Genomic DNA, 26,797 nt, shown 5'->3' on the forward strand with positions numbered 1-26,797 from the left:
AAGTTTCATTTAATCTCTTTCAGGGGTGAAGTTGCTAAACAGGGTGAATCAAAGATCAGGGTGATGATTCTTTTTTACATTCCAAACAGCTGCCTCCTGTTCCTAGCTTGTTTCCAGTGCCTGCACTGATGGTTTCCTGCTCTCACACAAATTATCTTTTACAAATAATTTAAAATCTTAGCCTCTAGAGCACTGGTGTGCATACAGCTCTCCACTTCCTTGCCACCAAGCAGGCCATGTTGCGACTCTTTCAGAAAAAGAATCTCCCCACCCCAACGTAATTTAGAAGGCAGATTTGTTTTGGAGGAGGAGAGGAAAAGCTGGGGTGATTTGGGAAATTATACTTTGTGGGCAAGGACAGTTTCCCCTGAACCTGCAGCGTACTATGTCCCTGAATGGTTCTAGGTGTTTTCAGAGGTTTTCCAATCCATCCAAAGCTTCTTTCAATGGAATGGACAGGGTTGTTATTTTTGGGAATTCTCCCTGCTCCAGGCATTGCTTCCTATGCTGTTCTGAAGGGTAAAATAAGAAGAATCTGCTAGATTAGGCCAATGGTCTTTGTAGTCCACCATTCGATTCTCACAGTAGCCAAACATACGTCTGTGGGAAGCCTGCAAGGAGAACATGAGTGCGACGGCCTTCTGCCCATGTGCAGTTCCCAGCAACTGGTATTAAGAAGCGCACTGAGCCAATTGATACAACCCAGAGCTCTGAGAAGGTTGCCAGTTCTACACGTTATGTAGCTTTTTAATTGTAGTTTTTGTACACCTATAAAGTAATTGAGCAGGACTTTTGTAGTGACTACACTACAAAATTGCTGTGACAAGACTATATTACTGTATGTAAATTCAATTAGATTCCAAAGTGAACTGTGTAACTGCAGTTGGTCCCCAAAGAACACTGGAGAAGGGACTGCATAAGGTCAGGGATCTATATACTAAATTACAGTCAATCCAACTTCTCTTTAGTTGCATTAAAATGCTAATGCTCCTGCAACAGAGGGCCCATTTGCCAGGAACAACTTATTTGGCTTGTAATGTAGAAGCCAAGGGAACTTATTGCATTGCCTGATTGCGTTTAACTGCTCAGCATAGCTTTCTTTGCAAGGTCCCTAGGAGCACATTGAAACCTTAAAATACTAACTCCACCAGCTCCTTGTTAATATTAAACAACCCACCAGCTTTGCACATGGTTCTAAGCAAAATTAGCTCTCTCCAGTTCTTCCCTCCTGGATCTGCCCAGCATATTTTAACTTCAGAAGGTTCTTGTTTTGCTTCTTTCATTAGAAAAGGCAGAGTCCCAAAGGAAAGACTGCAGCACTCAAGGGCTTTTTGGTGGCTTTTTACACCCCTCCCCCAGCCCTCACACTGCCTTCCCAAAGTTGGGTAAGTAAGGCATTGGGCTTTGAGAAGAAGGCGTGAGGGCTCTGAGAAGGTCCTAGAGTCCTCTCACCTCTTTCCCAAAGCCTAGTTAGCGGGTTTCATGTCAAAGTACTCTTGCGGCACACTTGGTATGAAAAGTCCAACTAAGCCCTACTCAGACACATTGAAACTATGTTGGGCATGTTAATTGATTTCAACGGGTCACCTCTGAGTAGGACTAATGTTGGATGCAACTTCTGATGTCTGTTCAAAGCAGGCAACAGTCTTCCCCAACTTTCAACTGGTCAGTTACTGCAGTAACCTTGCATTCCACAAAGCACTTGTTTCAATATTTTAATGAGATATCTGATATGTTACAGAACATACAGACTCTGAAAGAGAGAAGAAATTGTTTTAAAGTGAAAAAACAAGCTACAGAGCCACAAATTTATCTGCCTGAAATGCCCATTATTTATTTGTTTGTTTGTTTAATTTATGAATCGCTTCCTATGAAACCTCTCAGTGATTTCACTAGACAATAACAAACCATATACAAAAGAGTTTCATATATAAAAAGGTTATATATGAAAACAATTGCATCTATGCAAACAATTCCAATTAAATTATAATGGGTTACCCATTACAACACACTTTTAAAAAACACCCAAGTCTTCCATTTAGCTTTCATGCTCTTATTCAGAACATTACCATCACATTATCGCTTATAAAACATGGAACACAAAAAGGCATTAGCTGTTCCTCATATGGTTTATGAGATGGAATACCAGAGTCTGGAGACAAACGTTGGGACAGCAATGGCCTTCATGTTCCAGTGCCACTTCTAGACTTCCCAGAAATCTAGAGGCCCACTACTGGAAACAAGTAATTGGGCTTGGAACGCTGGACTGATGTGGCAGAATCTTCTTATGTTTATATAAACTGATATAGCATTAGAGTCCAACATCTTTGTCATTTTATAAAAAAAAACCAAAAACCTCTGCGGAAACGGGGGACACTATTATCCTCCCCTTAACCAGAAAAAATACAAGGCATCACTGTGTCTCTACAGTTAGCATGAGACTATTAGCATTTATACAACTAGAACAAATCAATACAAAGTTATCCTCATATGTTTAGCTGCCTTGGCAACAACATCAGCACTCCACAGGGAAATTTTGTACGCTAACTAGTAACTGATGAGTTCTGCTCTTAATATGCTGAACATTCCTTGGAGTCATTTGTGAGGTTGCGAGTTGGAATTGCAAAAAGCAGTTTTTGCAACCCAGAAGAATTGCCAAACAAAATGTGGGAAAGCCAAAGACTCTCAAAAGTTTTCCCCCCCCTTCCGTCTTTGGAATGTGCTCCGAGTGTCCCTCTCCAATAGGAAGATGTTAATTTCTTTATGTATAGAATTATTATTAATAGCAGCTCAGTTTTCCAAACTCAAATTAATTCCAAAGATGAAAAGTGATACTCTTGCCAAGCTAACCAAACATTCTTGGCTTTGATTTTGTTGTCACTCAGAGGCCAGGGATCTGTTATGTATCTATATGGAAGACACTTTATGCTGACTAGAAATATCACATTACCATACAGCTTCAAACAGTTCCTAATGTATTCCTGGAAATGCCAGAATGCTATTTCATTAATGAGAATCAGGGCCTGAATCCTAATTCTGAATTTTTGGAGGCCTGAAGTCAAAGCTGATAATTAAAGATTACTCTAAAAACCCATGTATTGCTTATTGGAAAGTACTTCATAACAGCATTCCCCAGTTCATTTTGTGATGTCAGGATTTTTTAAAGTTACCCTTTCCAACGATGTTTTTCCATTAACATCAACATAGCTGCAGAAGACTGGGGTGGGGGTGGGGAGATGGGGATTTCTTGGACCCAGCCAATTCTTATGACTATAATAATAATAAATATAATGAAAGAGGAAATGCAAGATTCTAACTGCACAAAGACTTTTTGGACTGGAGTAGGACACAACCTGGGCCACCAACAAAAACACTGAGTGCATTGCATATAAAAATCAATAAATGTTTTCTGAAATTGGCATCACTATGGTGGATGCCAAGTAAATTAGTAATGACGGGACACTTAAAAATTAAGCAGATTTATATGCATTTGCAATTATTATCCAAAAAGCAGTAGAGATTGCCAAGAGAGATGGAGACAGTACTTTAGTATTGGGTTTGTTAATGGGTGAGCTAATACACTTTTAAGTCTTTAAAAGAAAACAAAAATAATATTCTCCGTGCATCAAGTATTTATAAAAGGATTCTCTGTCTTTTCATTCTAGGCAGCTAATGAAGAAGGGGACTAGAATGGCCAGGACTGTGTGTTAAGGCCTGGAGCTTATCCCAAATAATTTCAGTAGCTATAACACGTCATCTTAACGTAATAATTTTCTATTATTTATTAAATTTATATGCCACCCTTCATTCAAAGATCATATGGCAGTTAACAACATAAAAATACAAAATGCATAACATAACAACACGAAAACAGTAACACCCCCCGACACATTTAAAAGGCCATAGAATGTTTAACAGCCAATGACGTAGGCTGAAGATTTTATTGATAGTTCCAAGCATTGCTGTTTCTTTTGTCCCTTTCCTAATAAACTCCCTTTTCTTGGTTAAGACCTGAAGTTTTTCCTCTGCCTTTCCTTCCTTCAAAAGTTATTGTGGCACTCAAATACCGAGACCATGGATGAGGAACCTGTGACTCTCCAGATGTTGTTAGACTCCAATTCCCATCAACCCCAGCCAGCATGGAAAATGGTTAGGGATTATAGGAGCTGTAGTGCAGCAACAACTGGAGGACCACAGCTTCTGCTGATCTAGACCACTGGTTCTAAGTGATACACACTAGCTCCTGTTAATTGGGCTGAGGTACTAGTTTTCTAAACCAGCTCTTCTGGACTGATAGTAGTCCACCCTCCAGTGAGAATAGAGCTGGGGACAGCAGAGGGAAGTGGCTCCCATAATACCAGAATAATTTATCAAACATCAGTTGTTCCTAAAGGATTAGCAATTGGGATGCGGAATCGGGTTCAGACACAAATGTACCTGAGTAGGTATGCTAACACCCTCTCAGAGGCAAGGTTAACTGAAATGCAACTATGAGGAGGATAACAAGACTGGCACAGACAGAATTTCAGTTGTAATAAATATTATTAGCTGTAATATTGCAAATTTACAGTGTTACTGCAATGGTTATTTAGAAACAGTCCCACCACTAACTGCACAGTAATAAAAACAGTATAACAACTATGTATTTATTTTAGCATCTAATGGATGCTAAAATCAGCGTCCAGCATGTATACATATTGCAGCTTACAGACAGAAGGTAAGAAAGTTATCATCAAAGGAATAAAACGGGGTGGCTCATTAAGCTGATTTTGCAACTGCCTTGACTGCATTTATGAAGTGGAGTGTGCAATCTAAAATTAGATGAGAGAGTATATAGCACTGGGGAAAGAAGGAATAGATACAGTTTGTGCTTCAAGGCTGATATCCTGCACTTAATTACACAGACATAAGTCCCAAGGAACTGAAGAGAACTTAATGCATACATGTCTACGGAGCTTACGTTTGGAAATGATTCAAAGTACACACTCAAATAAATTACTCATTGCCAAATGCTCGAGAAAGGATTCATAACAAGGTGGTTCTTTATTTTTACTATGAATATAAAAAGGGTGATAGATTTACAAATAACCCTTTGAATCATGAGGGACTGGTCACAAACAATACAGAAAGTGATCAATAGTATCTTAACAAAATGGGAGACACAATTATGGTTGTTTACATCCAAGCATGGAAGAATCAATGTCAATGTAAACAGGCCTCTTAACCTTCTCCACAATGAAAAGGAGGTGACTGAGGTCTTAAAAAGTCAACTGAAATTGATTCTAGTCAGCTGGTATGAATTAGAAGGGTATAACTTCCAGCAGCAGGATTTACTGCAGATATTCCCAGCTCTAGCCAATGTGGGAAATACCCTGATAACCAGGACTGAAGTTCAGAGCTATTTTAGAAATTTTCAGTAAAAAAGAAAATGGAAGTTACTAGACAAGTCCCGTTTATCTAGATGTCATCACTGTGTAGGAGTTCTTGCATACTCCCATTACCCCAAATTGATTTCTGAAAGGAATTTTTTTTCCAGCTACCTATTTAGATAACGGGGGGGGGGGGGGAGGCAAACTCAGCATATATGCCCTTTGTGCATCTCCACCCCCATCATTCAGCTGAGGTCCTCCTCCAAGGGTCTTCTGGCGGCATAGCTGTCAACGTTTCCTTTTTTTAAAGGGAAATTCCCTTATTCTGAATAGGATTCCTCGCAAGAAAAGGGGAAAGTTGACAGCTCACTGTGAGAAGCAGGGTTACAGGGAACCAGGCAGAAGGCCTTCTTGGTAGTGGCACCCACCCTGTGGAACGCCCTCCCATCAAGGAAATAAACAACTATCTGACTTTTAAAAGAGATCTGAAGGCAGCTCTGTTTAGGGAAGTTTTTAATGTTTGATGTTTTATCGTGTTTTTAAAATTCTGTTGGGAGCCGCCCAGAGTGGCTGGGGAAACCCAGCCAGATGGGCGGGGTATAAATAATAAATTATTATTATTAGTCTTAATCAATCTAATTTGATGCTTTTAGAACATGCCATTTTCTGCATGCACACATCCTGCTTTTCCTAATTTTGAATCTCAGTTTTTACCTTGTTCCAGGTACTTCCACATCAACTGCAGCAGTAAAATAAGTACGAATGTTCTTTAAAAGTAATTTTTTTTAATGGTCCTGAAATTAAAAGAGAGAGAGCTTATTTTGGAACGTATCCTAGTTTCTTCTGTTATTTTCACAGACACCTAATGATCAGTCTAACAGCGTCTCTCACTGAAGTTGTAATAAGCTTACAAATGAAGTTGTTCAGTGCATATTAAAAGGCAAGGGATGTTCCTATTGATTATAGTACTTGCGGGAAAATCTGTGATCATTGTTTTGTTGCTTGCACAATGGCAATTCGGATGTGCTGCTGGGAGCCCATTCAGCTGACAGGGGCTGTGGATTTTGGAGGCATCTTAGAATACCATGGTAACAAATTCGTCTCCACTTTTTGGAGCACAAAATCAATGGGGATTCTTGTTACCATCAAGCCCAGTTGAGCATAGTTCTGTGCTTCTAGGAATTAGGCAATGAAAAAGGTCTAATTAAGTTGTTCCCACAAGAGCCTTGACCACATTTATGAAGTGGAATGACAAAGCTCTAGACTAGACCTCCATAAATCCAGTGGTGAGTGTCAAAATGAACATAGGGCTCCCTTTGTTATTATCCCTCTGCAAAGCTTAGTCCTCAGGGCTCAAAGAGCCATCTGCTCTGTTTGGTCTTCGTAATGCATTTTCAGCAACAGAGTGGCACTACTTAAAGAGAACAAACTGTATATACCTTCAAATGCTCAGACATTGTTTTTCTAGGATTCTGTTTCACACTTTCAAGATTTCTGGAGGCCTTGTAAGGAGATCACTGCTATAACCCAACTTGCTAGGTGTATCTCTTTTTTTAAAATGAGTGGTGATAGTTTCAACTCTCATGAAGAGGATTCTCAGCCCATTTATTAGAACAGTGTTTTTCTTTTCCACAAAATCCACTCCCCCCCAAAAAAAAATCCATCATGGAACTCCACAGAAATAGCCAAAACCCTGAAACAGTCACCATAAGATATAAAAGCCATTAAAAATAACAAAAGTAAGGAAATTATTTTGCACTCAGAGACTGCTTATCTACATTTTCTGACTCTCCAAGGCAGATCTGAGGTTCTGGGAGCAGTACAGTTAACTCTGAACCAGCTCTGTTTCACGTCACACAAAGCCCAAATTGCTCTTTAAAAAATCCACATCAGTTTTCAGTTCAGGCTTTGTCTGAAGCAGATGCCCACTTCTTACATATTGGAGCCAAATAAATGAGTAAATAAGAATAGTTCTCATTGGTTTTCACTAAATGTAACAATTAAGATCTGAATTAGAAGGGAAATCTGCATTGCTGATTAACTTCTGAAGACAGTCCTGCTTTCATAATCTGAAATATATAAATATATATTGAGAGAGGGAGAAGGAAGGGGGGGAGAGAGAGAAAGAATTCTTATTCATAAGAGAGAGAAAAAGAAAAAGAAATGCTTTTTTTGGTTAGGCTAAGTGGCAGGTCCATAGTTCTTGAAGAGAACAACTGCAAACTCCTTTTTTAAAAAGAACAACGGCACCACAATCTTTTAAAAATGTCAATATATATTTAACCCTGAGTACTTTTAGAGCCCTTGTGCCTCTACTGACTTCTTAGAGATTTCCATCCTTGCTGATGGAAGAGCGCTGGCATTGGTCTGGGTTTCTTTTCATTTCTGAATGTGTTTTATGGATTTTCATAAAGTCATACAAAATGGACAACAAAGACATGTAAATGAACACGTAACCCTCTTCCCATGAGTGCTGGCATTAGTTTCCCTCTGCTCCACACTGTCACATGACTGCCATGTAACTTATGTGATGAAATGCAATAGGTCAGTGTCATCTTGCATCCACGAGACAATACTCCCTCTAGAATCATTGGCAGAAGCCTAAATTTTGTTGATGGAGCAGTTCACTCTTGAAAAATCTCTGGCAAGACTGGGGGACAATTAGTGTCTGCAAAAGGAAAACATTCTTTGCTCAGCAAGAATTAAAGTTCAATTGGCTGCTTGCATGTGCCTTTTGACTTGGGACAAAAGTCTATCCTGATAGGATATTTCTTTATTTGAGCTTAAAAATGAACTCTTTAATTTGCCAATATGGTTAATTGTTTGAATGCACCTTAACTCTTCTTTACTCAGAGGGGCGCAGTCAGCCCTGCAAAACGAAGGAAGAACAATCTGTTTCCCTGCCACCATCTTGTTGGATTCCGTTCCTGTAAGGATAGTGATCCAATCCTTACAAGTCTTCCCATAGAGACATGTTCCTTTAGAATAGTTCTGGTGCGGGTCTGTGTCTGTGTACACATCACCATTTACTCTGGCTCCACTGCAGCTGTTTGAAGTTGAGTGCACAGGACATTCACCAGAACACATATGTATCCTGTATCCTGTGTGATGTGTTCCCCCTCTAACTGGCTTCCATCTGATGTGCAAACGTAAGCTGCAGTTATGCATACAGTTCAGACAGCCGTTGCGCCTGCGCAGATAACAGCTTCCATGAATAGGCAAGAGGATATTTTTGCATGTACAGGGAAACAAAGTAGGTACTGCACATCAGGCAAAGACACCAAAGCCCCCTCTCTAGTGTGTACAGCAAGTGAAAGTGAAAGTGGGGGGGGGGACACAACCTCACTTTGTTCTAAGCCACTAATGTGCACATAGCCTATCACAGCAGTGTCAGAACAATCATTGCATTTAGTTGAGAAAGTTATCTGTTATGTACTATTTGTTTCTTGACAGAATCTTGTTTGAACTTGCAACATATAAGCATGCAGTAAAAGGTAAAGGGTAAAGGGACCGGAAACGCTGTTTACCTTCCCACTGGAGCGGTACCTATTTATCTACTTGCACTTTGACGTGCTTTCGAACTGCTAGGTTGGCAGGAGCAGGGACCGGGCAACAGGAGCTCACCCCGTCACAGGGATTTGAACTGCCGACCTTCTGATCAGCAAGCCCTAGGCTCTGTGGTTTAACCCACAGCGCCATCCGCGTCTCTTAAACATGCAGAGTGGTTTGTAAAAACAAATTTCTCGTCTCTTCTCACTGAAGCCCCTGAACCTCCCCAAAAAACCTCCTTCAGGCTTTACCCCTCTTCAGTGGGGGCTACAGTGGGGAGGGACTGTCTGAAGTTGGGCAGAGGAATCTTTCTCCACTTGGAGCTCAGCTGGTACAAGAGAGATCTTGCTTCATCTCCCCTCTCCCACTGCAACTCTATATGACAAAGCCTGACTGTTCAGAGAGGATTACCCTCTGGAAAAATTGGAGGAATATTGGAGCTGTACAGGAAAAGGGGAGAGAAATACCTAACTATTCTCCCGTTCTGAAGCTTTTGGAATGACCATCAGACCAGTTGTCATTTGTTTAATCTTGTATCATTTATTGACTCTACACCTGTTTAAGTCAAGGAAGAATTTCTTCTTCAATCACAACAAAGATATTGTTGCATTTCCCCTTCAAAAGGAAAATGACTGACAAGGAAGAAGAGGAGGAGTTTAGTGTAATTTTGTGGGCAACTCTGTTCAAGTAGGAAACAACTTTACCAGGGCTCTCCTTTTCTACATCCAACCTCATTGCTTTTGGAACTAAGCAGCAGCTGTGAACTTACCAAAAAACAAAAGCAAAGCCTCCACTGTTTTTCATTCATTGTAACTAGCCTCTGCACCTATCATCTTGAAATGGAGCAGGTTACTTGGAGACTTCTCTATGATGGATATTATTTTCATACAAATTCTCCCCAAAACACAGTGTGGCTGGGAATAAGCAAATGCAATTTCCCATCCTCAAAAACTTTATAAAGAGTTATTTGCACACACACTGGTCTGAAATTTGCAAGGCTTCATTTCAAGTATGCACTGAAATTTCATCAAATTCTATCAAAGTGGTTTTATATATTTTTAAAATAATTGCACAGCTCTTTTATTCATTCCCCCATGTAAATCAATCCAGAGATATATAATAGCTCAGATTTTCTGAAGCAAGCTTCTGGTTTGGATTAAAAAAAATATGTGTCATGTCCAAAGTGCTTTGAGTCAAATTGGCCCACTACACAAACATACACATATGTATGTGTGTCCTATATGTGTCATGTCATATAGCAACATCTTTATTACACATTTTGACGTCACCACAGTCTTAGAAATAGTGGTAACAAAAGGAGTTGCTACTATAAATGGCAAAACATAAGAAATCACAGGAATGAAAGGCTGTGCACTGTGGATTTTTCACAACCATCGATTACTATAATTTTTCAAAATTCCTAATGTACACAATTTATAACCAATCACCCATTTTAGCTGAGCTGTATTGTAAAACTGGGGCACATGTCACCTGCAGGCTGCACTTTGACCATTTCAGCTTCTAAGTGCTTTTACTCACTGCAGCTGAACATGTGTAGGTGACAAAGTCAATTTTCCCTCTGTCAGTTTGATGAGCCCCAAGTGCACTGAAGAATGAAGAGATGCAATGTTTCTAAGGGGAGCATCGCAGCTGGCGAAAGTGGAGCGTGCTCTTCACTGATGCTTTGCTTAGTTACAAAAGCTTGGTCATGAGGGTGTTTTTTTCCTATTTCTCCATCAACCCCAAGTTTGGGATCTCAAATGTTACAAACTCTCTTGACTTACTTGCTGATTCAGGCCATCCCTTTTGCTTCCTACTTTTAGCAGTGCAGTCATTAATTCTACGTTGCAACACTATATTCTGTGCACTGCATCAATTCATGTAGCCTCTTTGGGGAATTCAAACAGCAACATGAAAAGACCCTTCATGTTTTGTTCTGGGAGGAAACCATAATCTCTGCTTTAAAGCCCATATCACAATTTATAAGGTACGGTTGAGCCCCCAAAGCTATGTTTCTTTAAAAATCTGATTACTTTGTTATTGATTATTTACTGACATTTTAAAAACACAGAGGCTGCAAATATTAATATGGCAGAGGTACCATATTAAGTTAGTAGACATGCTTTAGTCCCACTGAAATAAATGGGGCTTAAGTAAGTCTGGATCCAACCCTTTCAGTGCTATAGTTTATGGACATTAATTGTATCAACTAATACCTCAGTGAAGCCCATACCAACTCAACCACCATCAGATTTAAAATACGGTTCACTACTGAACTTACCATCTATGTTTGTTGGCTCCAAGTCCAATTTAAAATGCTTGGCAATTGGGGTCTTAAATTGCCCAGAGGTCCACCCTGGTTCACACAGTGTTCTCAACAATGTTGAGAGTAGTTGGAGCAGGTAGTTCTACTACTGTTAGTAGTAGTTGGAGCAGGGCTAAATGTCTCTCCAAGGTCCCATCCAACACACTTTCCCTCATCAGGTGAGTAATGTTTGGAAAGAGCTATAGAGGCCATTACTGTGTTTTAAAAACGGTAGGTTGTATCTACTGCTAGTTCTACTCAGACTAGGTCCATTGAAATTAATAGATGTTGCTAATGTAGGTCCATTGGATTCCATGGGTCTACACTAAGTAGAAGTTAGACAGCAATGAAACTATCTTCTTGTCACTCAGAGAAGGAAGATATGTAAGATCTTCACTTGTAAAGCACTTTTTAAAATTAAAAGTTAAACTCTTCAAAACGCTTTGCATGTTTTATTAGTACTTTAACCCGGAGGAATTCTCATAGCTTGAAGAATGAAAAGACTTAGGTTTATTAAACCAGACTGGCATAATTCTGAAGATTGATCACTTTGGAACCTAAGACAGTTTCCTGTTTGAAATATTTTAAAGCCTAGCTGTGGCGTTTCTCCCCCAGAGTAAGGACATTTGCCTGGGGCAAGGAAGACTTAACCTCAGAGGAGCTGACAATATCTGCCCAAGAGGGCATTTCACATTCCCAGTACCATAACAAGAATACATTTAAAATTTACAGCTTACAATTTCTTTCTGAGTTGGAAACCAGAAGTGCTAGATTGAGAGATGATTCTCATGAACTTTTTTAAAAAAATGTGTCAAAGCCACATAACAGTTTTCATGTGCGTGGATATGTATTTTAATAGATCCAAATAGCATTGGGACTGTGGTTGAGCACAGCCTGGGTAATATTCTGATCATTCATTAACTTGCTTCTATGGGTATTTCCACACTTTTGGCTACAAACCCAATGGCACTCCCATGTTACTTCTGTTTGCTGAATCAAACAAGTAATCTATAGATGGCCATCCCATCATCCTTTAATACTCATGCATAGATATCCTGGGACAAAATTACCAGATGCAAATGGCAGAAGTGAATTTTTAGCATTTGCCAATTCTGATTTCTTTAAATCCATTTCAATATTTCATTATAATTATAATCTATGCCTTTGGTCTTTTTATGCACCACTCAGCAATGGTTGCTTTGGTCATGTGCTACTACAGTTCTGCTCCAAAACATTACCGGGGCTCTTTTGGTTTCCTTTCATATGTGGAATGCTAGTGTCCCCAGTGATGTATTAAAATAAGTGGTGACGATGGCAGAAAACTGAGGGTTTTTAAATAAAACTGAGTCCTATGAAGGACTCGAAAGGCTTTTGGGGACTGCTCAGGAGTTTAAGAGGGAATTTTCCACCTCCCAGTCCCAGTTGAACGACACTAAACATAACTTGCCAGTGTAATGCAAGCTGGTGGTGCTCTTGCACTGATCACTCAGAGATCTAGACAGCACGTATTACAGCCTGATATTGCTTGGTTTGTGCCTCCTTTCAGAAACACAGCTTTCTCCCAATATGAAAGCTTAAGTGCATTAAATAAATTAAATAAATCAGGTTAGTTCTTTCCCCTCAATTAGTTCATGCACAATGGAAAGACACACAAACATAACATTGGGACACACATCGTTTTGCCTCTCAGATCAAAAGCAAAGACAAAAGAATTGCTCGTAGTCTCAGGGACAACACACCAGCCACCTCAGTTCTGCACAAGCTAACACAACAGATTGAGATAAACACTGCTTTTCTTTTCTTTTCATTTCAGTTAATCAAGTGCTTTTTTTAAAATTTCAAAAGGGTTTCAAGAAGAGCAAATTAATCATGTTACAAACACAAAAAAACACTTTGCTCTTTCAGTGAAAGGATTGGAACAATAACATTTTCAGCATAGAGAACGTGCAAGAAAGTTGAACCCACAGCTCACAAGGTACACCAGCTCTTTTCATGAATCAAACTGACAACTGAAGTAGGCCTTGCACTGTGTATAAAGTCAAACAAAACAAGAAAATTACCGAATCACTGGATTTTTAAACATAGGCACTATCAGACTAACCAACTGATGCCAGTGGTCTACAGGGAGAATCAGCAGGTGGACAGTGCCCAAGTCATTAATTCAGCAGTCTTGAACTGCAAATAGATTATGAGAAGGACTAATGCATTTGAAACGCTGGTCTATAGTTATTTCTGTATCTACGAGTACCAGCTAAAATATTTATCTAGTTCAGTTTTCAATTAGCCTGGAAATACACATAGCAATATAGGTAGCAGGAAAGGGGAAAGCAAAAACCCTACCTAATCTTGCGGTACCATGTCTTGCAGATGTCAAGGAAATAATATTTGACATTTAGAAGACATCTAAAGACAGCCCTGTACAGTGGTACCTCAGGTTACATACGCTTCAGGTTAAATGCGCTTCAGGTTACAGACTCCGCTAACCCAGAAATAGTGCCTCGGGTTAAGAATTTTGCTTCAGGATGAGAACAGAAATTGTGCTCTGGCGGCGCGGCAGCAGCAGGAGGCCCCATTAGCTAAAGTGGTGCTTCAGGTTAAGAACAGTTTCAGGTTAAGAATGGACCTCCAGAACGAATTAAGTACTTAACCCGAGGTACCACTGTATAGGGAAGTTTTTAATATTTGATGTTTTACTCTGTTTGATATTTTGATTTGTTACAAGCCGCCCAGAGTAGCTGGGGCAACCCAATCAGTTGGGTGGTGTCTAAATGAATTTATTATTATTATTATTATTATTATTATTATTATTATTATTATTATTATTTAATAGAATAATGATAGAAATATTTGTTCCTGCATAATACAGGGCAAAATTGCAATGACAAGTGACAATAGTGTTAAGCTGCATATGCATTCTTCAAAAACTTGTGCAGGAATACTTCTGAAATAAATTGACTCACAAAGTGTTGTTCATAGTAAGAATATTACTATAAAATTATGTGCTAATAGTAGCTAGATTAAACCGACACCATGTACATTTTGCAGGCACTGTGGATTTTAATTGGGGTCCTTCTCAATCTTTGGGGCAAAGTGGATGCTCTCAGTGCGTACATATGAGTCTGACAGTATTAATAAAAGGTCAATAAAGGGTGCATTGCTTCATCTACTGTTCAAATAAAACACTGGGGGGAAATTAAGCAGCAGCAAACGTGTAGCTAATGATTTCTTAACTGGTTCTGATTCAAGAGTACAGCATGCAATCTAACAAGCAGTAAAGACGACAAAATGACATTAATAAGGGCAACTGAAATCACGTATAAAACGTTGTATGCTCTTTGTTTCCCAAAATAACACCACTTCATGCATTTGCAACAGAACAAACTGGAGTCAAGAGTGCATGTGCAGTGGGTGATTATGTGATTACGGGGTGTCAGAGGCGATTAAGAGGAGCCACTGGCTCTTTGAACTCGAAAGTGAAAACTTGGCTGTCTCTTGTACCATTAGCATCCATTGCATCTCTCCCATTTACTCTAATTAGGGTTAAGAGGAGTTACATGCACAGCTGTCTATAATTAATGTCAATGGCCATTATGTGTGGATACTGATGGACGAATAGATGATATGTTTGCATCCTCAAGGTTAAACAGTCAGTACTTTATAAGTCTCTGTGACCTATTTCATCCCACCTGCATTGAAATCAATCTCTTACTGAGAGGCGCTCAGCTTTGCCAAGTTGAGGCCTACAATCTGAAATGTACTCAGAACTTACTTCAAAATTAATACAACTTATCTCCAATTTTTTTATTTAGGGAGTGGAATGCCAGCATCACACCAATATATACCCTGCATCATACCTTATTGATCTCTGCATCAGCCCATATTGACATAGCTCTTAATCCATGTACATGCATGGAAATACAGAATGGCATAAAAATAAACAGCACTTTCTCCATCACATATAAAAAGTAAGTTATTTTTCAATTAACAAACGGGGAAATAAACAAGATTACGGCAACAACTTCCATTAGCTTTATTAATGCCATTATACAACCTTCCCAGTTGATAGGCTGTTGTGTTCCCAAATCAGATTTTATTAACAAACCATTAAATCTTTGAATTTAGAGCAGCAAAATTATCTGGTTTTATCTGAACAGCAGTAATAATGTACCTTTTATTAGGCTTCTGGCTCCAGCCTTGAGTTCCACAGCAGTAGTTCATTTAAGAGCATTAACAGACAGCTTCTAGCCAGGGGTCACTTATTAGCACAAAGTCTGCTTCTCGGTTTCACTCCCCGCCTCCCCCCTCCATCTCTGTGCTTTCTTATTCCATCACAAACAGAGAATTTCCATGAAGCTCTTGCAATTCTGGAGCTGAGCAGGCTTGCAAACTGGTGTAAGTTGAGAAAGTAATTCCAACGCCTCGGGGAAGAGGACAAAAGCACTGTTGTTCTCTGCATGAGATATAGGTATTATTTTGAGGAAATCTTATGATGTTGAAAACTCTTTGCCAAATGTGGCACAGAGCTCTTGAATATAATTCTAGTAATATTTTTGAGGGCTGGCGTTTATTAGGAAAACTGGACCCTAAATCATTCTGGGCTCAAGGGGGTAAAATAAACAGGTTATCTAGTGGTGTGGCTCTCCTTGGGACTACCAAAGTGATTTTCATCACTTGATAGTTATCATTACATGCAACTGCATCAATCTGTTACAGAAAAGCCCACGTGGCTGTTTCAGTTATGCAGTACCTTCTCCTGCAGAACACAATTCAATGCTGATATTTAAATGCTTCCAATAAACGGACTCCGCCAACATAGTGGATGCGTCCTCACCTCAACTTTGAGTTATGCATTACAACACCTATGTCCAGTTATTGCAAGGGCTGGGGACAACACACATATATTCTTCATGGAGGAAAAATGTTAATCCTCTGTAATAAAGCAGAGCAAAGCCCAAATGATACACCACATGGAAATTAATGCAATAGTAACCCAATGATCCTTTTTATCTGAAAATCTGCTTTGGAGTGGACCAATCAGGACTAAAGTTATGCTTATGGTTTCCCCACTTGTCAAATTCCTCACTCCAGGTCCCACCTTAATCTCACACCCCACCCCACCCCAAGATTCTGCATGCATGTTTATAATGGTAGACCACACTGAAATATTCAAGTGTAGATATACCTATATCAATTTAGTCTACTCACACACATATTTTTCACATATTTCAAGACCTAAGAAAATAAAATTATCAGAAGAGCCCTGAAATAGCAGACCAAAGGACCATCTAGTCCAGAATTCTCACGATGACCAACCAAGATGCCTAAGGGAAGCTCAAAGTTACTAGATACTTTTGAGTATGACCTGAAAAGAACACCATGTTGTCATAACACTGAGTTATCTAGCAGAATTTTTATGACAAGGGTGGCTAATTTGTGGCCCTGCAGATGAACTGTCTGCATCACAGGACCACTGACACATGTGCAATGGGGCAGACGTCCCATGACATATGAAGAAGCAAAGATTAGCCGCCCCTGTTACCTTAGCAAACATGACATTTTCAATCCAAGATTCCTATTTAGCAGTGCTTTGGAAAGTCAGTAAGATATGAAAACCATGAGCTGAAAAATTTAAAGACGTCCACAACACAGCCATTTCATTGCTTGGTCAGTCAGTGAACTGTTGTGTTAATTAAGGGGGGGACACTTTTTTACACCTCCTTACCTCCCCTCCCCCCCCAAAGGCCATTGTAGATAATTTGCTGAAGTTTTGAAATGATAGGTTGAGTTCAAGCATAGTTATTCAGACACAACACTGCTAAATGCAAATAAAAGCAAAGTTATCATGCTTTCACTGTATTTTTCTTAACACCAAGCAGAAATTTTCTTTTAAATGAAATTAACAGTGCTCATCTTGCATTAGCTCAACACACAAAGAGATATGCGTCAGTACAGATTCACTATGACCCTTTCCCCCCCACCTAACAATAGTCAGTCAGAAAACTGCTTCTGCTTATGAAGGACCATAACATCATTTAGTTACAGTCAATCAAGCAGAACATAAGAATTTCCTTTTACTGACCAGAGGCTAATGCTTAAGCTATGCCTCAAATTCAGGAACCATATATTTCCATGGGTCACGTATGCTAGTTTCCAGTTCATGGCGAGCTTGTTGGTTTTAAAAAAGCGTAAGTTGGACATAAAGGAAAGTTATATGGCCTTCTCTTTTTTTGTCTTTTAGCAAAAAATAATAATAAATTGTATATATGCCGAGTATTTTCCAAGGATAACTCACAAGGTTTTGTTTAGTTCAGTATCCCCTGGATCTCGGGAAAAGAAATCTAAAGCCCTTTTCTGCACTATGCTGGAGAGCGGGGTTCCTGTCAGCAGGGCTTAGAACACCCAGCTAGCTAGCCAGTCAAGGTGACAGCCCACTGCAATTCTTTCCTGTGTAATCCTTACACAAAAAGGGGAGTCCACCACTAGGGGAATCCTTTCCAATCTGTCAAAAATGCCAGAGTCAATACAGATCAGAGTTTGTGCTCAGGAGTCTCTTATTGCAGCTAGAGCCTAGGAGGAGGACCAAGACAGCACGCATATAGGGAAGCTGTCAGACACGGGTGGAAGGAGATATTCATGGAGGCTACAGGAGGAAGAGGCATGCTGACAGAAAAATCTTAGAACAAACCTAGGGAGCCACACTAGCAATAGCAGAGTGCAGGCAATAGGGCAGAAGCCATTGTGGAATTCTGTTACATGTGGACAGTGTTTAGTTGCTGTCCAACCTTTTGCCGGAGACATTAGAAAAAGTGCCTGTAGTAAAGTTAGTGTTTGTTTAGAAGCTGTTGGTCAAGCAACGAGAGTGAGGCCTTGTGGGTAACCAACAAGCCACAAGAACCATGGGAAATGGGTTTTGTCCCTTTAACCCCAGACTAACAGGCACCCAGGGTGTGAAAGGTTTATTATGGGAAAGGAAACCCCTGATTTAATGAAAGGTTTGACACCTGGGTCCGAAGTTATGTGCATTCCCTCAGTGATGTTATCTGTCCTTGATTGCCTGGGAATGTGCATCTGCATAAGCTCCACGGAAAGGGAGGAAACTCCTTTGATTTAGGCTCTGGGTTCTTAATGGGTCCAGCTGCCAGAAGTTAGATTGATTAGCCCGCAAGCCGGTCATTGGAGAATTTAAAAATAATCAAGAGTTATGATTGGTTTTGGGGGTTCTGATGCCACGTGCAAATCGGGGATAAAAGATCTTGGGAATGGCTGAGAAAGTGCGCTCTGCAATCCGCAAATCGCCCGGCTGCTGATGTTCCAACTAAGTAGTCGTCCTTTCGTCCTTTGTGATGGAGAATTGCGAAAACCTCTGAATGCGGATCATTGAAAGGACTCTAACTATTCTATCTGTGTCTTAGCCGTGAGTATGTAAGTTAGTTAGATGTCACAATGTTCTTGTTTTCTTGCTTGTAACTTACTAAAGATGTGCCTGCTTTTTTAGCATGTTTTCTTATGTTCTTTCAAAATAAATTTTAAAGAAAGAATCTGTTTTAGTTTGTGTGCCTTTCCGGGGGAAAAGCTAATTCCTAGCCTTATGCTTGGTTGTGCTCTTGTTTACATAGAGCCTAAAGAGATGGACTTCTCAGAGGGTTATGATGTGGAGTGGATGCGAGATCCGGTGAATGCTGGATTCCGTTGCCGAGAAAAATATCCAAAGATGGGCCAGTCCTTCCTGATGGGGCCGAGAGTCAGCCAGATGGCGTATGACTACCGGATGCGTGCCCGACGTCCGCCGGATGGTGAGACAGCGTTCGCTCAGTCCAGGTAGAGTCTACTCACCAGTCAGAGCTCAAGAGGTGCGTGTGCCGGTGCGACGGTATGTGGCAGAGGAAGAGGAGGAGTTTTTTCAGAGACCCAAGCGTGGATACGCAACGGCAGCTGAACCGCTACGCCCGGAGGGGCACATGCCTCAAAACCCTGCACCGAGGTATGAACTTGTTCCCGCGAGGGGGGGAAACCACTGCCAGCAGTCCCCTCTAGGACTGACTTTGAGTACTCTTAATTGGAGGGTATTCCCGAAATATCAGCCCCCCACTGACGTTCTGAGTTATCTGACTCTTTTTGAAGTAACTTGCCAAGACATGGGGGTTGCTCCGACAATGTATATGGCCGTCTTGCGTCCCCTAGTCTGTGGCGACCTGGCAGAGCTTATGGGTCATCTCCACTCATCCGAACTCAATGACTATGAAAGCTTCAAAAAGTTGGTCATGCAGAGGCATGGATTGCATCCCGAGAATTACCGAAAGGCTTTTCGAAAAACAGAGAAATCGGGGCCCACTGACAATATTGCAGTTTACTCAGCAAAAATGGCTCAGAACTTTGAACTGTGGCTTGCAGCCGAGCGGGTGGAGGATTTTAGAGGGCTCAAACAGCTTATATTAATTGAGCAACTGATGTGTTCCCTGCCCTCAGAAATTGCTAGTCTGGTTGCGGACCAAAAGCCACGATCCCTAGCGGAAGCCACCGTCCTTGCTGAGTCTTTTAGGCTTAACCGCTCCCATCTGACCAACAAGGGACCAAGTAATGCGTATAAACCAGCAGCTTTGACGGGAAGGTCTGCTCCCCCCATTAAGAAACAAAGCAAAGGTTTCCCTACGCCTGCAAAAGACTCTGCTGCAGCAGGTGAGGAACGTACCAAGTTGTCCCCAAACTCTGGACTGTGCTTCTTTTGTAAAAAACCGGGGCACGTGAAAGTGGCTTGCCCCCAGCTGGGTAACAAGAAGCCTCCCGTTCTCACTTCCACCCCTGCCGTGCATCTGATCCATCGGCCGGAGGAAGACGGGCAGGAGGAACAGTCAAAACCTGGAGCGGGGGAGAGTTCGGCCCTGGAGGAGAAGGGTGGGGTGGCTCCTGATGTTAATAATTCTGAAACACCTGCAGTCCCTGTAACCGCTGTTACCATGGGGCCTGTGAGTACCGAGAGTAATCTGAAAATACCCCATGTGAATTGGGCAAATTTGGAATTCTCCGCCCCTATCAAAATCAATAAAACTATTGTAAACTCTTACCGGGACACTGGGTCTGATATTACCAGCGTATCTAAGAATCTGGTTCTACCCAGCCAGATGCAGGCTAAACCCTTAAAGATTAGTCCTTATGGGGTGGAAGAGATTTTTCAGCCAACAGCAATAGTCCCCCTTAAGTATAAAGGATATAGCGGGGACCATCTTGTGATTGTACATGATCCAGAAGGTTGTAAGAGTCCAGTTTTGGTCGGGAATGATCTTGGGTTCCAAGTCTACCTGCAGCAACAATTAAACGTGAATCCCGTAACTGTAGCAACTCCCCCCACTTCATTCCGGGCAGGCAAAGACTTGGCTGGGTCCAACCCTGGGCTGGATGGAAAACCCAGAGGGAAGGGAGAGTTATCCACCTTTAATTTGGAGCCCATGAAGGACTTTGATGCTTCTGCTGAACTGGGGGACCTGGGGGAATTCGCAGCAGAGCAAAGAGCAGACCCCTCCCTGCAGGATTGTCGGGAGGCGGTTGACGCTCCCCTCCGAGGAGCAAAGAGGGCCCAATTTGTGTATAAAAAGGGACTTTTGTATCGCCAGTTTGTACCAACAAAGGTGAAGGACAAAGACTTGGTTTTACAGCTGGTGGTTCCGGAAAAGAAGCGGTCAACCGTCCTTAGCCTAGCCCATGAAGACGGCTTAGCAGGACATATGGGGTTGCAAAAAACATTAGAGAGACTAAGTCGTTATTTTTACTGGCCTGACGTGTATCAAACTACCAAAGCATATGTGCATTCTTGTGTTATATGGCAGAAAGTAGGAAATGACCGTGATAATTTGCCCAATGAGTTACAAAGTGTCCCCTTGGAAGCGAATGTTTTGGAAAAATGGGGAATTGATTTAGTGGGTCCCTTACCAAAAACCCGCTCAGGAAAGCAATATATGTGTGTATTAATAGATTATGCTTCTCGCTATATCTGGGCAACAAGTCTAGCCAACACTTCTGCTAATATTTTGGTAAAAGCTTTGATTTCTGCCTTTTGCTCTCTAGGAATCCCTAAGGTTTTGGTGAGCGATTTGGGGACTAATTTCATGGCTAAGTTAACCCAAGAGGTTTTGCGATTGTCTGAGATTCGCCACCATACCTCCATTGCGTATCAGCATCAGGGAAACGGGTTGGTGGAAAGGGTGCAGAAGACCTTAATTCAGATGCTGCGCAAGTATGCCCTGGCCCATAGTTCCAGTTGGGATCAGGATTTACCTTTGGTGGTGGCTGCTTATAACGATGCACACCAAAGAAGCCTTGGGTTCGCACCCAATCAATTAATTTTTGGCAGGCTTTTGAATACCCCTCTCTCAATGCTTCGAAAAGAGTGGGAAGGGTCCGAGGAAGAGATAAAGCTGCCTTCTGTCAGCGAGTACTTTGCCCAATTAAAAGGATCTCTGGCAGACATTTGGCAACTGGCCAAAGAAAACTTAGAGAATGCCCAACAAGAGCAAAAAAGGGTACATGACGCTAAAGCAGTGTGCAAACAGTTTGAGGTGGGAGACTGGGTATGGATTCTGAGGCCAACTCGCCCTCACAAGTTGGCTGTGAAATGGCAAGGTCCGGGTGATGTGGAGGCGAGACTGAGCTCTGTGCGTTATCTGGTAAGCTGCAAGGAATTGCACCGCACAGCTCGCGAGTATCATGTTAATTCCCTGAAAGAATATGTTGAACAAAAGATCTCTGTGCTGGCCATCACGCGGAGTCGAGAAGAGGTACCTGCTTCACCTGTTGATCTTTTAACTGAGTATAAACAGGCTGGAGATATTTCTGATGTGTTGCAGCTGCCTACTTTAAGTGAAACTCAGGCTAAAGAGCTTTACGAAGCACTGCAGCCTTACAGCAACATTTTTAGCACCAAGCCTGTTAGGACTCATTTGGCTCAGCATCATTTTGTTACGGGGGAAATCCCCCCTATTTCCTCACGTCCTTACCGAGTTGGTGAGGTTCATGCACAGAATATTGAGTCTGAGCTGAAAGAGATGCTGGAGCTGGGAGTTATAGAGCCTAGCAAAAGCGCCTGGGCTTCCCCCATTGTACTGGTTCCGAAGCCCGATGGTACCATTCGCTTTTGTGTGGACTATCGGAAAATCAATTTGGTCACTGTTCCTGATGTGTTTCCCTTACCTAGGATTGACACGCTGATTGAGAAGCTGGGACGTGCGAAATTCATTACAGTCATGGATTTGACAAAAGGGTATTGGCAAATCCCATTGTCCCCAGAAGCATCTGAAAAATCTGCCTTCATTACTCATGTAGGCTTGTACCAGTTTAAAGTGTTACCGTTTGGATTGCGAAATGCTCCTGCAGCCTTCCAACGGTTGATTAATTCTGTGATCCATGACATGAGTTGTGCCTATTTGGATGACCTAGCCATTTTGTCTGAATCGTGGCCAGAGCACCTTAAACATGTGCAGAAAGTTTTGGCCAGTTTACAAGAGGCAAATCTGACTGTCAAAATGTCAAAATGCCAGTTCGCCCAAGGAGAAGTGGTGTATCTGGGGTTCAGAGTGGGGTCAGGAAACATCAAATCTTTAGAGGCCAAGGTGCAATGCATTCAAGATTGGCCCCGCCCCATGGTGAAAAAAGATGTGCAGTCTTTTATAGGGCTGGTAAATTACTATAGGAGGTTTGTTAATCATTTTGCTACATTAGCTACTCCTCTTACCAACCTTTGTAAGAAATCTCTGCCAGTCAAAGTAGATTGGACTGAGGAGTGTCAAAGGGCTTTTGATCTGTTAAAACATGCCCTTGTGGGCTCTCAGGTTATGTTGGCCCCAGATCAGAGACGTCCGTTTGTGGTGCAAACTGATGCCAGTCAGACCGGGTTGGGAGCAGTTCTGCTCCAAGAAGATAAAGAGGGAAATTGGCGTCCCGTGGTTTACCTGAGTAAAAAATTGATAACCCGGGAGCAAAATTATTCAACCATCAAGAAAGAGTGTTTTGCTTTGGTCTGGGCTCTGACCAAATTGCATCCTTATTTGTGGGGCAACACCTTTGAAGTTCAAACGGATCACTCCCCACTTTGTTGGCTGGAGAGAGTAAAGAAATCCAACCAGAAATTGCTCAGGTGGAGTCTAGCCTTACAGGATTTTCAGTTTAAAGTCACACATATTGCTGGGAAGGACAATGTGGTTGCTGACACCTTGTCTAGGATGTACCAATCTGTTAAATGAAGTATTGATATGTGTTTTGCCTGAATCCTCAGCTGGAAAAACTATTGATGATTATTGTCCTGAAACTGTGTAAATATCAGACTGGGGGATGCTGCTAATGATTTTGGAGCTGCTAATCCCCCTAGACTGGACGAACTACCTCAATGTATAAATTTTTGTTGGATGAAATTGCGGGACTTAACCCTGTAATTTCATCTTAGAGGGGAGGGTGTAGTAAAGTTAGTGTTTGTTTAGAAGCTGTTCCTTGGTCAAGCAACGAGGCCTTGTGGGTAACCAATGAGCCACAAGAACCATGGGAAATGGGTTTTGTCCCTTTAACCCCAGACTAACAGGCACCCAGGGTGTGAAAGGTTTATTATGGGAAAGGAAACCCCTGATTTAATGAAAGGTTTGACACCTGGGTCCGAAGTTATGTGCATTCCCTCAGTGATGTTATCTGTCCTTGATTGCCTGGGAATGTGCATCTGCATAAGCTCCACAGAAAGGGAGGAAACTCCTTTGATTTAGGCTCTGGGTTCTTAATGGGTCCAGCTGCCAGAAGTTAGATTGATTAGCCCGCAAGCCGGTCATTGGAGAATTTAAAAATAATCAAGAGTTATGATTGGTTTTGGGGGTTCCGACGCGACGTGCAAATCGGGGATAAAAGATCTTGGGAATGGCTGAGAAAGTGCGCTCTGCAATCCGCAAATCGCCCGGCTGCTGATGTTCCAACTAAGTAGTCGTTCTTTCGTCCTTTGTGATGGAGAATTGCGAAAACCTCTGAACGCGGATCATTGAAAGGACTCTAACTATTCTATCTGTGTCTTAGCCGTGAGTATGTAAGTTAGTTAGATGTCACAATGTTCTTGTTTTCTTGCTTGTAACTTACTAAAGATGTGCCTGCTTTTTTAGCATGTTTTCTTATGTTCTTTTAAAATAAATTTTAAAGAAAGAATCTGTTTTAGTTTGTGTGCCTTTCCGGGGGAAAAGCTAATTCCTAGCCTTACGCTTGGTTGTGCTCTACCGTAGAATTTCTGTCTGCAAGTCTGTAGATACAACTTGTGGAGTGGGGGTAACCAGCAATAACGGGGCACAGCCTTCTCCCTGGGTTGTGGCTCTGGGTTCCCCGGGACCAAGGGAGTGGTGGCAGCATTACCGGTTCTATTTTGTCCTGTTTCTGTAAAACGTAAACGCGCCTGCCAGCCCTGCTCAAGAAACCTGGTCTGGCCGGAGAGCAAAGACAGGTGAGGGAGGGGCGAGCGGCTGGGGGCAAGTCTACCACAGTGCCGCCTATGAAATTTAGTTCACAGCAGCACCATACAAACTGTTTAAAAAGTTGGACAACATACGTGAACATTGCTTATCGGTCAACTTCTATGACGACAGCAGCAGGGGGCTGCCTCTGGCCTGCACCCCTCCAGGTCCTGCCCTCTTTCCCTTGCTAGTAATGGTTTGCCTCCAATCAGCTGAACAGTGCATGTGTGTGTGAAAGAGAGCAAGAGAGAGAGATTCCACATAAGGAGACTTAACCCTCCCCCCCCTTACCATGACCCTGCTCCACACTCAGCTGATTGACCAGAAACATCTCAGCAGTGGGGAAGAGGGGGCATGCATTATAACTATTGTAAATAAGCATTTTGGTGGTGCCTGCAAGTTCTGGTGCATCTTAATTAAGATTTTGGTTATTTTTAATGTAATATTTAAGATAATGTATGTTGCCCAGTGTCCCCTCCTTTCTGATTATCTCCTATGGGTCTTGAGGAGGAATGGGACATTTTAACTTTGCACTACCCATATTTAATAGCAAGGAAAGGGAAGAGGATAACTTTCCGAAAAATAATTCATCCCTGCTTTTCAGACAAACACTAGTGCTACAGCAGCTGTCACAAAAGCATCAGCGTGCCAGATTCCAAATACTGGCACTCTCCTTTTCCAACCTGCCTAAATCCGATATTTCACTTTATCGTATGTTAGGTAAAGCTCTTTTTAAGAAAGAAAGATCTCTGTGGGAGAGATGCTTTACTAAAACATTGTAGCAGAATATGCTCTCTTTGAAAGCATATTGGCACATACAGCCTCATTAAAGTCGAGGCAGGCGGAGTGCTGACACAAATGTGACATAAAACTACAACCTGTGTGCACTAAGTGTTTTATTGACATGTGAAGAAATGCTCTCTGCCCTAACAAACTTGTTATAAAAGCACATTGGTGATTTTGCTTTTGATTCTATGGTTTATTCCACAGTAGATTCTCACCAACAATTAGGCAAGATCAGGGCTTCAGGGAGTGATCAATCAAGTGGAGGACAGTTAACTTTATCCCAGTCATTACCCTTCACAGAATGGATGCTACTGGAAGCCCTTTTGTCAGTCAAGAGAACAAACTGCCCAAAAGTAAGGCTGCCCCTTCCTGGAAACACTGAAGAAGGCATATATAACCATTATGGGAGGTGTTTTATTCCACCCAGGTTGGACTATTGCAGTGTGATACACAAATGGGGCTGTGGCTGTCTTTTGATACTGTTAGAAACTACAGCTGGTTCAGAGAATTGCTGTCAGACTGGTGATGGGGAGCTGTTACTTAGAACACACAACTATGTTGCTATTTAATCTGCAATGTCTTCTGGTGGGTTGGTAATCTTTAAAGCCACGTCCAAAATGCTTTCTGGTCTCCTAAGATATCTGGCAAGATTCTGTCTTGCATTATGCCACCATCTTAAGTGGCATCATTGACCCAGCAAGGATGGTCAATGGCCAGGGATGATGGGCACATCACCACATCTGGAAGGCATATTGGCCACCCTTGATGAAGTGATAAAGCAATCCTCACAGTGCCCATTTGCAGAGTGTAAAAAATGGGTAGGCAAACTAAGGCCCGGGGGCCAGATCTGGCCCAATTGCCTTCTAAATCCAACCCGCGGATGGTCCAGGAATCAGTGTTTTTACATGAGTAGAATGTGTCCTTTTATTTAAAATGCATCTCTGAGTTATTTGTGGGGCATAGGAATTCATTCATATATTTTTTCCAAAATATAGTCCGGCCCCCCACAAGGTCTGAAGGACAGTGGACTACCCTGCTGAAAAAGTTTGCTGACCCCTGGTTCTAATGACTAAAGAAAATTCACCAAGTTACAAATCAGAGTAAGAGTGGGTGTGATACACAGTGTGCTTTTTTTTGAGGGGGGTACACCTCGTTCCCTAAACTGAGAAAGTGCTTCCTGGGCTGGTGGGATGAGGCACAAGGCTCTGTAAGATCCTGGAGTCCTGCTGCCTCCTTTCCTGAGCATGTGCAGAGTGCCTCCCTCTTTTGCCTGCTTGGTTCTCCCTCCTCCGGCCATTTCTGGGCAGTGTGTACTGGCACCTTTT

At 41.8% G+C, this 26,797-nt stretch overlaps 2 protein-coding genes across 7 annotated transcripts in view; one reads left to right on the forward strand and one right to left on the reverse strand.

Moving 5' to 3' along the window:
* TSPAN18 (tetraspanin 18) overlaps positions 1-26,797 on the reverse strand; it is a 152,524-nt gene that overhangs the window by 32,478 nt on the left and 93,249 nt on the right. For 2 of the 6 annotated variants that reach the window (XM_077928941.1, XM_028727503.2), the window contains one exon: positions 6,084-6,163. The exons of the other annotated variants lie outside the window; for them this stretch is intronic. The gene's annotated coding sequence lies outside the window, so the exon portion shown is untranslated. The remainder of the gene's footprint in view (positions 1-6,083; positions 6,164-26,797) is intronic. 6 annotated transcript variants of the gene reach the window in all.
* Positions 18,843-24,325, forward strand: LOC144327815 (uncharacterized). The gene has a single exon (XM_077928924.1). It carries the CDS (start codon positions 18,981-18,983, stop codon positions 23,451-23,453), a length of 4,473 nt encoding a protein of 1,490 aa, XP_077785050.1. The 5' UTR covers positions 18,843-18,980; the 3' UTR covers positions 23,454-24,325.

This window comes from Podarcis muralis, chromosome 1 (assembly GCF_964188315.1).
Source record: "Podarcis muralis chromosome 1, rPodMur119.hap1.1, whole genome shotgun sequence".
NCBI classification, from domain to species: domain Eukaryota; kingdom Metazoa; phylum Chordata; class Lepidosauria; order Squamata; family Lacertidae; genus Podarcis; species Podarcis muralis.

Bases quoted from the DNA above. Each gene is read 5' to 3' on its own strand.
- LOC144327815 (XM_077928924.1), top strand. From the start codon at position 18,981: ATGACTACCGGATGCGTGCCCGACGTCCGCCGGATGGTGAGACAGCGT.